General features: G+C 40.9%; 1 protein-coding gene across 1 annotated transcript in view; it reads left to right on the top strand.

The window, feature by feature from the left end:
* sae1 (SUMO1 activating enzyme subunit 1) overlaps positions 1-4,922 on the top strand; it is a 45,680-nt gene extending 40,758 nt beyond the window's left edge. The window contains exon 9 of the mRNA XM_034168661.1: positions 4,763-4,922. Coding sequence (XP_034024552.1) covers positions 4,763-4,855 — 93 coding nt within the window. The 3' untranslated portion in view covers positions 4,856-4,922. The remainder of the gene's footprint in view (positions 1-4,762) is intronic.
* Positions 4,923-13,852: the final 8,930 nt, after the last annotated feature.

The following is a 13,852-nucleotide window of genomic DNA, read 5'->3' as shown; positions in this document are numbered from 1 at the left end:
ATATGCGCTTTGAATGACATATCCTGATCAAAAATGACTCCAAGATTTCTCACAGTATTACTAGAGGTCAGGGTAATGCCATCCAGAGTAAGGATCTGGTTAGACACCATGTTTCTAAGATTTGTGGGGCCAAGTACAATAACTTCAGTTTTATCTGAGTTTAAAAGCAGGAAATTAGAGGTCATCCATGTCTTTATGTCTGTAAGACAATCCTGCAGTTTAGCTAATTGGTGTGTGTCCTCTGGCTTCATGGATAGATAAAGCTGGGTATCATCTGCGTAACAATGAAAATTTAAGCAATGCTGTCTAATAATACTGCCTAAGGGAAACATGTATAAAGTGAATAAAATTGGTCCTAGCACAGAACCTTGTGGAACTCCATAATTAACCTTAGTCTGTGAAGAAGATTCCCCATTTACATGAACAAATTGTAATCTATTAGATAAATATGATTCAAACCACTGCAGCGTAGTGCCTTTAATACCTATGGCATTCTCTAATCTCTGTAATAAAATTTTATGGTCAACAGTATCAAAACCAGCACTGAGGTCTAACAGAACAAGCACAGAGATGAGTCCACTGTCTGAGGCCATAAGAAGAACATTTGTAACCTTCACTAATGCTGTTTCTGTACTATGATGGATTCTAAAACCTGACTGAAACTCTTCAAGTAGACCATTCCTCTGCAGATGATCAGTTAGCGGTTTTACAACTACCCTTTCAAGAATTTTTGAGAGAAAAGGAAGGTTGGAGATTGGCCTATAATTAGCTAAGATAGCTGGGTCAAGTGATGGCTTTTTAAGTAATGGTGTAATTACTGCCACCTTAAAAGCCTGTGGTACATAGCCAACTAATAAAGATAGATTGATCATATTTAAGATCGAAGCATTAATTAATGGTAGGGCTTCCTTGAGCAGCCTGGTAGGAATGGGGTCTAATAGACATGTTGATGGTTTGGAGGAAGTAACTAATGAAAATAACTCAGACAGAACAATCGGAGAGAAAGAGTCTAACCAAATACCGGCATCACTGAAGATGCCAAAGATAACGATATGTCTTTGTGATGGTTATGAGTAATTTTTTCTCTAATAGTTAGAATTTTATTAGCAAAGAAAGTCATGAAGTCATTACTAGTTAAAGTGAAAGGAATACTCGGCTCAATAGAGCTCTGACTCTTTGTCAGCCTGGCTACAGTGCTGAAAAGAAACCTGGGGTTGTTCTTATTTTCTTCAATTAGTGATGAGTAGTAAGATGTCCTAGCTTTACGGAGGGCTTTTTTATAGAGCAACAGACTCTTTTCCCAGGCTAAGTGAAGAGCTTCTAAATTAGTGAGACGCCATTTCCTCTCCAACTTACGGGTTATCTGCTTTAAGCTGTGAGTTTGTGAGTTATACCACAGAGTCAGGCACTTCTGATTTAAAGCTCTCTTTTTCAGAAGAGCTACAGCATCCAAAGTTGTCTTCAATGAGGATGTAAAACTATTGACGAGATACTCTATCTCACTTACAGAGTTTAGGTAGCTACTCTGCACTGTGTTGGTATATGGCATTAGAGAACATAAAGAAGGAATCATATCCTTAAACCTAGATACAGCGCTTTCTGAAAGACTTCTAGTGTAATGAAACTTATTCCCCACTGCTGGGTAGTCCATCAGAGTAAATGTTATTAAGAAGTGATCAGACAGAAGGGAGTTTTCAGGGAATACTGATAAGTCTTCAATTTCCATACCATAAGTCAGAACAAGATCTAAGATATGATTACATTTTGAGCAAAGCCAACTGAGTCTAATAATAGACAAGTGCTTGCTCACAGGGGGTCGTTTTGACCGTTGGGGTTTTTCCGTAATTATTGTATGGCCTTGCCTTACAATATAAGGCGCCTTGGGGCAACTGTTCGTTGTGATTTGGCGCTATATAAGTAAAATTGATTTAATTTGATTTGATTTAATAGATTAAATGCAGTGTTGAGGCTGTCATTCTCAGCATCTGTGTGGATGTTAAAATCGCCCACTATAATTATCTTATCTGAGCTAAGCACTAAGTCAGACAAAAGGTCTGAAAATTCACAGAGAAACTCACAGTAACGACCAGGTGGATGATAGATAATAACAAATAAAACTGGTTTTTGGGACTTCCAATTTGGATGGACAAGACTAAGAGTCAAGCTTTCAAATGAATTAAAGCTCTGTCTGGGTTTTGGATTAATTAATAAGCTGGAATGGAAGATTGCTGCTAATCCTCTGCCTCGGCCCGTGCTACGAGCGTTCTGGCAGTTAGTGTGACTCGGGGGTGTTGACTCATTTAAACTAACATATTCATCCTGCTGTAACCAGGTTTCTGTAAGGCAGAATAAATCAATATGTTGATCAATTATTATATCATTTACTAACAGGAACATAGAAGAGAGAGACCTAATGTTTAATAGACCACATTTAACTGTTTTAGTCTGTGGTGCAGTTGAAGGTGCTATATTATTTTTTCTTTTTGAATTTTTAATGCTTAAATAGATTTTTGCTGGTTATTGGTGGTCTGGGAGCAGGCAGCGTCTCTACGGGGATGGGGTAATGAGGGGATGGCAGGGGGAGAGAAGCTGCAGAGAGGTGTGTAAGACTACAACTCTGCTTCCTGGTCCCAACCCTGGATAGTCACGGTTTGGAGGATTTAAGAAAATTGGCCAGATTTCTAGAAATGAGAGCTGCTCCATCCAAAGTGGGATGGATGCCGTCTCTCCTAACAAGACCAGGTTTTCCCCAGAAGCTTTGCCAATTATCTATGAACCCCACCTCATTTTTTGGACACCACTCAGACAGCCAGCAATTCAAGGAGTACATGCGGCTACAACATGGGGAGGGGCCCAGAGAAAACTACAGAGTCCGACATTGTTTTTGCAAAGTTACACACCGATTCAATGTTAATTTTAGTGACCTCCGATTGGCGTAACCGGGTGTCATTACTGCCGACGTGAATTACAATCTTACCAAATTTACGCATAGCCTTAGCCAGCAGTTTCAAATTTCCTTCAGTGTCGCCTGCTCTGGCCCCCGGAAGACAATTGACTATGGTTGCTGGTGTCGCCAACTTCACATTTCTCAAAACAGAGTCGCCAATAACCAGAGTTTGATCCTCGGTGGGTGTGTCACCGAGTGGGGAAAAAACGGTTAGAAATGTGAACGGGTTGGCGGTGTACACGGGGCTTCTGTTTAGGGCTACGATTCCTCCTCACAGTCACCCAGTCGGCCTGCTTTCCTGGCTGCTCGGGATCTGCTGGAAGGGAACTAACGGCGGCTATGCTACCTTGGTTCGCACCGACTACAGGGGCCTGGCTAGCTGTAGAATTTTCCACGGTGCAGAGCCGAGTCTCCAATTCGCCCAGTCTAGCCTCCAAAGCTACGAATAAGCTACACTTATTACAAGTACCATTACTGCTAAAGGAGGCCGAGGAATAACTAAACATTTCACACCCAGAGCAGAAAAGTGCGGGGGAGACAGGAGAAGCCGCCATGCTAAACTGGCTAAGAGCTAGTAGCTGCGCTAAGCTAGCGGATTCCTAAAAACACACAAAGTGAATAATGTGTAAATAATTTAGAGGTGATTCAGCAGAGGGAGTGCTTTAGTTAAGGCACGTGAAGATTACACTGTGAAACAAATCGTTATCTAGGTAACTAGATCAATCTAACTGCGCAGATTAAACAGCTAACAGATACAGCAAAACACCGCTGTGCTCCGGAACAGGAAGTGATACAATACCGCAGTGAGAGCCAACCACCAGTAGAGGCAAGCAAGAGCCGAGACACACACATTTATGTGTGAATGGGTTTAACCTGAAGCGGCCCACTGGACTGGCCATAGAATAAAGTATACGATGGATACTGACCTGCCTGCAGTCTTGTCCTGTCCCACATAGAGAATGTGTTGAAACAAGAATGCAACAATGACCCACTACTGTTGTACATGTCAAGATGGGTTTGCAAGAAGAATGGAACAAAATACCTGAAACGTGTCATCGCTTTGTATCTTCAATACCAAGACATCTTTTAGGTGTTGTGAGACTTAATAACAACATTACAAAGGCATAAATGCTTTAGCATCTAAACGTTTTTTGTGTTGCAGGCCTGAATTATATGCATTGTGTTAACAATGAAATGAAGTTGACCAGAAATAACATGGATTATCTTGACTTCATTCTGTATGAACTGAAAAGTCAAAGTATATGTGAGAATCACGGCTTTCTGTTTTTTGTTTTTTTCTTGTGCATTTTCCATACCATCCTAACTTCTGATTAGGTTTGTATAAAATTGTCACAATCTGAAACTATGACAGAGTGTGGAATCATTATCAAAGAGTGTGATAAATCATTTAGCTCTGTGTATGTGTCATGGGTCTGCTCACTTTTTATTATCCCTGGTATGAAATACGGGGGGATATATAGCGACCAACATGTCGGTTTTCACTTGTTAGCGCCATAGCGCAAGAACCAATTCACCAGTTTCATTCATATTTGGTATAGGTGTGTACTTTGGTGATCCCCGACAGCACTCAATTACAGTGACCTTGGGGTGAAATTTCAAGGTCACAGTGAGATATTCAAAGATATTGTCATTGCCATTGTTCTTAGTTTGATATCTCAAGAACCAGTTGACCAGTTTCATTCATATTTAGCATAGGTGTGAACATGGGCAGACTTTTTGTATGACTGATTTGATTTGTGGGGACCGGGGGGAGATTTGTCAGCTCCTGTTGACTCTTGTTCTGTATTCCATCAGGCTCTGTCCCACAGGGATGCTCCTCACAGGAATTTCTTCTTCTTCGATGGCCGTAAAGGCAATGGAGTGGTCAGCTACTTTGGATCAAACTAAGCAGTTGTCCCCTTTGCATGGAGAACTCAAGCATCCAACAAAAAAATGAAGTTGACGAAAAGCCCCCTGCAGATTGTCATTTGTGCAGCAGTAGTCATGAAATTGTTTTGTGATATTTTTTTTCATACACAACTTAATGTATATTGTTTCCTTCTTTAACATTTGTTAATAAAGTTGTTGATTGATATAAAAATGCTAACGTGGCTGGTCTTGTACTCTTGGATATTGCTATGTAGTAACAGCTGTACAGTATATAACTGCATGGTTCTGCTGAGTGTAAACTACGTGACGACTCGATGTATTTGTATGTATTAGGTGCAGCTGCTTGTAAACCAGGAGATTCAATACACCTATTTGGATGAAGACACGCGTGCAGGTTCCAAATACACATATTTTGGCGCAGTTGGGATGTACTGTATATATATTGGTAGTCAAAGTACTACACGTCCTGTCTGGGAGCCTGCACACTGCTGTATACATCAGAACCACCTTAGACCTTCTGCCGCTGGGATCCTAAATACTGAGGCACCTACATGCTGGATCACGTCCACAGAAACCAGCCACACGGCCACAATATCATGGCTGACGTTTGCTCGTAATACTTCACCTTGTTACATATGCTTTTCCCACATGACCACAAATGAGCTCAGGTGCCATTTTCAGCATCGATACCACGTGGTGCCAAGAAATTCAAACATGAGGCCTGTTTATCTGCAGCTATAAGGTTATCTCAGCTCTTGCTTGCTGCAGGCAGCTCACAGTTTGCTGTTTATTTGTTCCTGTTGACAGTCTACATACTTAGATCGATAATGTCAGACACTTCAAATCACTCAGAATTTTGCCATGTCAGCACTTTGAGTGACACCTCCTTCAAATTTGTTGACAAAAATAGTTACAGGATCATTCAGCAGAGTTATAGCAAATAATTCCATGTACGTTTGGCAGAATTAAGCTTTTTATTTGAGCAGAGTTCAACCCAAACCTTTCAGAATGCTGGTATCCATGATGGGAACCCCCCCCCCCTTTGTTCTGATGTGAATGCCAGGCTGTGGTCACGTGGTTTTGCTTACATGTTGCTAAACTGAATCCCCAAGAAAACACATGGGTTTTGACAGACAACAACCAAGCAGATTCAGTTTTCACTTCTGGGCTTCAAGGGAAGAAATGCAAAACAACAGGAAATTGACTATAAGGGGGGAGGGGACTCCTGAGCAAACGCTAGGTGGTCCAAGTCCTCGTCATGTCAAAGTAAATTTTGCATTTCATTTGGAAACGAGCAATCTAAGAGTTCTGACATCCACCAAGGGTTGACGACGACTCAGAAGATATTAATGTCGTGACCCGGACTTTACGTGGATCCGGATCACACAACACGATGCAATAACTGCATGCTGATCCAGAATGATCCGACTGATCAAAATGTTGCAATCTGATATTTAATTCACAAGCTGAAACAAAATAGTGTGTTCTTGATCTTGGTTTTACATCATGATGGTGTATGTTTCTGCTGCAGAACCTGCATGTTGATCTGGGTAACTCCCAACAGATCACCTCCAAACTTCAGTGGGGTCTTCCATGGCCTAATATTGATCTGTGGTGAAAATGTCAAATTCTGTGCAGTAGTTTTGACATAATCCTACTAACAGGTGTTTAAAAATAAACACCGATGATTTTTTTATTATGTTCCAAGTCCAGGCACACACCCCACAAAATTCCCCACACAACACCCCACAATGACGTGAAAAATTTTTTGTTTGTTTTGCAAATGCATTAAAAATAAAAACAAAGAAATCACATGTACCTATGGTGCATCCAGAAAGTATTCCCGCTGCCTCACTTATTCAACATTTTCTTGTTACAGCCTTATTCCAAAATGGATGAAATAATTTTTTCCCTGCAAAATTCTACTTGCAACACCCCATAATGACATGGGAAAAAGTTTATTTTGCAAATTTTTTACAAATAAAAACTAAGAAATCACTTGTACGTAAGTATTCACACCCTTTGCTCAGTACTTTGTTGATGCACCTTTGGCAGCCTCAAGTCTTCTTGAATATGATGCCACGAGCTTGGTGCACCTATCTTTTTGCCCATTCTTCTCCTCTCAAGCTCCATCAGGTCGGATGGGAAATGTCTTCAGAATAACTGTGTCCTTGAGTGGCCCAGCCAGAGTCCGGACCTGAATCTGATTGAACATCTCTGGAGAGATCTGGAAATGTCTGTGCACCGACGCTCCCCATCCAACCTGATGGAGCTTGAGAGGTGCTGCAAAGAGGAATGAATAAAACTGCCCAAAGACAGGTGCGTGATTGCTTGACCAAGTGGCGCTTTGATTCGCTGTGGGAAAGACACACCCACGAAAAGGTCTCTTGTGACATAGAGGGGACTGTTTACCAAAATAAATGAAGCACATGACTTACCTACAAGCCATGGTGAGTGGAGCTGGAGTTGGCCCCGAGATCAACCCCCCAGAATTTTACACTGGATTTAAACTGATCTCGAAAACATTTCCTGGCAAGACAAGAAATGTGGGAAACCATAGATCTGCGGGAAATGGGGCAGCGCAGTCTCGTTTGAACCCCTGCGTGATATTGTGGGATTTGACCACTTCTGGGCACATTTTGCCACTTCACAACACAAACACATCACTTTGAACAGAAAAATGGTATACTGTTTAGTTTTCGGCTGGAATCACCAAAGAATTCCCGAAATGTGCAGTTTTTTTCAGTTCCCAGTGGAGAAGGGAATGGCAGAGGCCGTCAGTAAGTGTTAGCAAGATTTAATGTAAATAATGAGGAGTTAAAGGTGGACAGAGTAGCTGTGGTCTGTCATCGACGCCTGCACAACCGCTTCAACACGTTTGAGCTCCGGATCATAAAGAAACCACAACACACGTCTGCTTTCCACCACATCATCACTTTTTCTTTGCATTTTCACTTTGTTTGCCATGTAATTTGCCCATAAACTCAGAGAAAGTGCCGTGTTTCTGATGGGGACAGACAAGTGAATGGGCGATAATGGGGCTGTCCCCGGAAGTATGTTTTTGCATCATACGCTCTTTCATTGCTCACCCTCAAACGAGACTACTGTTAATTCTTCCCCCAGTTCTTTCTGTAATACTGCCCCTTACAAAGTACAAACTCAAACTATTCCGCGCTTTTAAATTTAATCAAAGTCACAGCAAAAATAATCAGGCCTGGGCCCTGCAAGAACCTGTCTTACAGACAAGATCCGCTCTTACAGAACTAAGAACAATGAATACAAGCAGTTTTTATACAGGATTACATATGCGTGAAAATCCATCTCTTATTGGCCCCATGAGCATTCAAGGGTGGTCCATCCCCCTGCCCCAGGCCCGCGCAATTATGGGAGACATATGATTTATAATTGTAACCTAACTCTCCTTATCCTAAGTGGTACAAACTGATTAAATCCAGTTCTACATGCACATACCAAGAAAGAACAAAGGAAAGTGAGAATACAAATGAAAACTAAAAGTATAATCCTAAATGAAATAACTATCTTAATACCAAAACAAGTACAGAAAACAAATAAAGAAAACCATAATTGAACACACAAATATATCTAACACTACAGTGTCCAGTTGGCACCCCCGAAAAATACAACAATGTACTGAAATAAATAAATAAAAAGTATAGTTTCCTAACATTGGCGGCATTAACAGTAAAGTGCAGGGGTTCCCAGTTCAGATCCTAGAGGACACTTGCTCTGCTTCTGAACTTCCTGCTCCACCCAAGCTAATGAACTCAGTAAAGGTGTGTTCAGCCAATTAAAAGCTGGAAAACACCAGAATTCAATAGTCAGACATGAGGCGAAGAGGTAGAAATGAAAACATGCAGGGAAGGCGGTGATGACAGGACTTATCATACAACAAACAGTGATGATAGGAGGCCTATCAGACTGGGGCGTTTCATAAAACACATGAAGCTGTGCTAAATGGAAATTCTGGGATTCTTCAACCTGGACTATATTTTAGATGTTTTTGGGTGAAGCTTTTCACTTGAGCCAATAATGGTTTGGATCAGTTCAGTATTGACTTAGAAAGCTAATGTTGTCATGGGCTGAAGTCCCGGTCACACGGCACTAACAATGGACACCGAAGCTAAAACAAAACAAGAAATCTGGACTTACGTCGACTTTCAGAGACATCGTTTAACTGTCGTCTTGCTTCGTTCCTGTAGCTGGTGCTTCGTCACAATTTTCAAACTGTAGAAAAATGTGAACAAATCCCGACGACAACTTTGATTCGTCCATATTCCATTTTGCTTTCTGTCTTGATGGTTCCTCATCATTTGTGTAGTTCCCATACCATCAGCGTTCCGTTTGATTGTTGTCCAATCTCCCAAATCTGACGTCTTGCATGAACATTGATGATATCTGAACGGCTCAACAACTAAAGATCCGACGAGCTGAACGTGATTCATCCATGTGTGGGACAAAAATCAACATTTTCATACAGAAACAATAGCGGCAAGAATGTTTGATCAACTACTTTAACTATATATGCACGTTCACATGCCGTCTCTGGCTGCAACGTTGTCTTTTGTTAGTTTTGGTTTAATTTCGGTCTTTTATGCGCTCTGCACTTGCAGGCTTTTCAGTGATGGGAGAAGTGCCGGCTCATTCGTACACTCTATCTCGCCGATTTGTGGACTTCGTTCAGCTAACGCTGTGTGCCGTGCGACCGGGCCTTAAAGAGGTGCACAATGTAAGGCTACAGGCCAAACCATAAACCTCACAGTAAACCAGGAATAGACAAAAATGACACTAGCAGTGTCTGGTAGCATGGTGAGGACCCCATTCAGACATACTGACCAAACTAATACACATCCTAATACATATTTTTGCATTGTAGACTAGTGATGCAATTAATTGTCATGGGAAAACGTCTGAGTAACATTAACTTCTACTGCTCTCCTTTCAGGCAAAGTCTACAAATGTTAACTTGTGGAAATGACAAGTAACTCCTTGAACGTTTTAGTGGTTTCAGTTCGGTGCCGTGGCCAGTAAATGTATATTTTTAACCTACATACGTATTCAGTCAGTCCAGTAATGCTATGCTGCGATTTTTCCCTTATTTTTGTGACAGCAGTCAAATGGTAAATGAACTGCATCTATATAGCGCTTTTCCATCTGCATCAGATGCTCAACTCACTTTACAATCATGCCTCACATTCACCCCGATGTGAGGGTGCTGCCATACAAGGTGCTTACTACACCAGGAGCAATGAGGGATCAAAGACCTTGCCCAAGGGCCCTTAGTGATTATACACTCAACAAAAATATAAACACAACACTTTTGGTTTTGCTCCCATTTTGTATGAGATGAACTCAAAGATCTAAAACTTTTTCCACATACACAATATCACCATTTCCCTCAAATATTGTTCACAAACCAGTCTAAATCTGTGATAGTGAGCACTTCTCCTTTGCTGAGATAATCCATCCCACCTCACAGGTGTGCCATATCAAGATGCTGATTAGACACCATGATTAGTGCACAGGTGTGCCTTAGACTGCCCACAATAAAAGGCCACTCTGAAAGGTGCAGTTTTATCACACAGCACAATGCCACAGATGTCGGCACAGATGCCACAGTATATATATATATATATATATATATATATATATATATATATATATATATATGAGTGAGTTACATTATGTACGGGCATTTCAGTTCTGTTCATCATGCATTTTTGTCCCATACACTTTGCTCTATTGTATGTCTCCATTAACTTTTCATAAATAAAGCTTCCATGATACAAGGAAGCTAAATCTATCAGTGGGGGGCTAGGTCTGTTGAAGCACTATCAGATGAAGAATTGGACAAATTCTTATCGCATTTTTTTTTTTGCTGGGCTGAAACAGCAGATGTGCTCTACACAGCCTGCTAAGGTCCTCAGAGGCTCTCACTGAACTCAGCCATGCATCAGCATGTTGCCTGTAGTGCTGAGTGAACTGCTGGGTTGTCCTGCCCTCTGATTCCTGCCCTCAGAAGAAACATGTCTAATTTTAAGTGATATAAAATGACACAGATCAACTTGGGTGTCATATAAAACAAATAATGAACGTTTTCCATTTGTGCAATGGAAACAATATTTTAATTTGATGAAAGATGGAACATGCAATTCAACAAGGTGCTGGCCTCATTGACTGGTATGTGTACACACACACACTTTCCATTAACAACTGTTGCTCACCCATTTTATATTTAGTGTATGTCAACAGTTTCCACTCAGGAATGCCACAATCAGCACTCAGAGAAGAGAGGAAAGTGGCAAGAAGGTTGTGATTTTTTTCTCATCATCCATATGAATGTTGCATACTGACATAATTTCAAGTCAACCAGTTTCGAGTGTGGAGAAATTCAGCCTATACAGATGTTGTATCACGGTTCTTGGTCGGAGCCAGACTCATAAACACCCCACTGGAGTGAGGAGACACAGATTAATGTAAAAAAATAAGTATTTATTTCTAAAAAGGTAAGCAGTCACTGTCTGCACAGAAAACCATCATTGACAAACAATGGCAACAGTCTCCTCAGCAAACAGCAATTTAAATGCACGGGCCAGCCCACCAGGTGGCAGCAAAAACTCAAAAATGCTAAAGCACAAAAAATACGCTCAACACTGGGCAAGAAAGAAACGAAAATTCACTCCAGCAGGTAAAAGCAAAAGGTCAGTCCACAAAAAAATTCATAATTCCAAGTGAAATTCAAAATTGACACAAAGGCATCACAGTAGCATAGTGGTGAAGATAAGATCAACTTTATTTATCCTGAAGGAAATTATTTTGCCAGAGTACTGAAACAGTAAACAATGTATTTTTTTTTAAAAATAAGTGCAGGAATTTTATGTGAAATGACTGGAAGACATTTGCACAAGATGTCTGACAATATTGCACATAACTCTGAATAACTGTTAGTTACATATTCATCCTGCAGAAGGGGGAGGGATTACAGAGTCTGATTGCCACAGGTAGGAAAGACATCCTGTGGTGTTCTGTGGTGCACCTCAGTGGTCTCAGTCTATGACTGAAGGTGCTCTGACAAGGCATCAGTGTGACATGCAGGGGGTTGGAGGAGGTGTCCAGGATGCTGAGCAGCTTCCTAAGTATCCTCTTCTCTGATACCTTCACCATCAACTCCAGCTCCACCACCAGGGCAGAGTCAGCTCTCCTGATGAGCTTGTTAGTGCAGCAGATAACTGAAACAATTGTGCAAATGGTGATACAAGGACCAAAGTTGGCACAAATACTCCTTAGACATTACTCTTTTGGAAAAAAAAAACAACTGGCTACTTGAAGTTTCAATAGGAGGCAGGTAGGGGGTCAATTGAAGAGTTCGCAGGGGTCAAAATTAAACATGCTCAAATCATTTTGAAAACTACACCACATTATTTGTCTGATCGTAAAGATTCCAAAAAGGTATAGTTTGGACTATCTATGACTGAATGATCAGGAGTTATGGGGTAAAAACAGCAAAAATGGTGACAAAGGTCAGTTTCAGTTTGTACAGGGGTCAAAAGTTAAAGTTCCTTCAATTTTGGTAAAAAAAAAAAAAGTGATGCAAATTATTGGTTGAGCTAATAGGATGAATAAATGGAATAATTTTGATTGTGTTGAATGTTTGATCTCCAAAGTAAAGGTCAAACAAGGTCAAGGTTCACTGGATTCTATGACATGTGACATATCAAATAAATTTTATTTATATAGCGCCAAATCACAACAGTTGCCCCAAGGCGCTTTATATTGTAAGGCAAAAGCCATTAATAATTATACAATAATTAGTTCTACAATAATTATAGAAAAACCCGAACGGTCAAAACGACCCCCTGTGAGCAAGCACTTGGCAACAGTGGGAAGGAAAAACTCCCTTTTAACAGGAAGAAACCTCCAGCAGAACCAGGCTCAGGGAGGGGCAGTCTTCTGCTGGGACTGGTTGGGGCTGAGGGAGAGAACCAGCAAAAAGACATGCTGTGGAAGAGAGCAGAGATCAATCACTAATGATTAAATGCAGAGTGGTGCATACAGAGCAAAAAGAGAAAGAAACACTCAGTGCATCATGGGAACCCCCCAGCAGTCTAAGTCTATAGCAGCATAACTAAGGGATGGTTCAGGGTCACCTGATCCAGCCCTAACTATAAGCTTTAGCAAAAAGGAAAGTTTTAAGCCTAATCTTAAAAGTAGAGAGGGTGTCTGTCTTCCTGATCCGAATTGGGAGCTGGTTCCACAGGAGAGGAGCCTGAAAGCTGAAGGCTCTGCCTCCAATTCTACTCTTAAAAACCCTAGGAACTACAAGTAAGCCTGCAGTTTGAGAGTGAAGTGCTCTATTGGGGTGATATGGTACTATGAGGTCCCTAAGATAAGATGGGACCTGATTATTCAAAACCTTATAAGTAAGAAGAAGAATTTTAAATTCTATTCTAGAATTAACAGGAAGCCAATGAAGAGAGGCCAATATGGGTGAGATATGCTCTCTTCTTCTAGTCCCTGTTAGCACTCTAGCTGCAGCATTTTGAATTAACTGAAAGCTTTTCAGGGAACTTTTAGGACAACCTGATAATAATGAATTACAATAGTCCAGCCTAGAGGAAATAAATGCATGAATTAGTTTTTCAGCATCACTCTGAGACAAGACCTTTCTAATTTTAGAGATATTGCGCAAATGCAAAAAAGCAGTCCTATATGATTCAAACCACCGCAGCGCAGTGCCTTTAATACAACGGAGTCAGGCACTTCTGATTTAAAGCTCTGTTTTTCAGAGGAGCTACAGCATCCAAAGTTGTGCTCAATGAGGATGTAAAACTATTGATGAGATAATCTATTTCACTCACAGAGTTTGGGTAGCTACTCTGCACTGTGTTGGTATATGGCATTGGAGAACATAAAGAAGGAATCATATCCTTAAACCTAGTTACAGCGCTTTCCGAAAGACTTCTACTGTAATGAAACTTATTCCCCACTGCTGGGTAG

The sequence above is a fragment of the Thalassophryne amazonica genome, chromosome 4, assembly GCF_902500255.1.
Source record: "Thalassophryne amazonica chromosome 4, fThaAma1.1, whole genome shotgun sequence".
NCBI lineage: Eukaryota > Metazoa > Chordata > Actinopteri > Batrachoidiformes > Batrachoididae > Thalassophryne > Thalassophryne amazonica.
The sequence above is the reverse complement of the archived record's forward strand: the minus strand, read 5'-3'. Positions and strand labels throughout refer to the sequence as shown.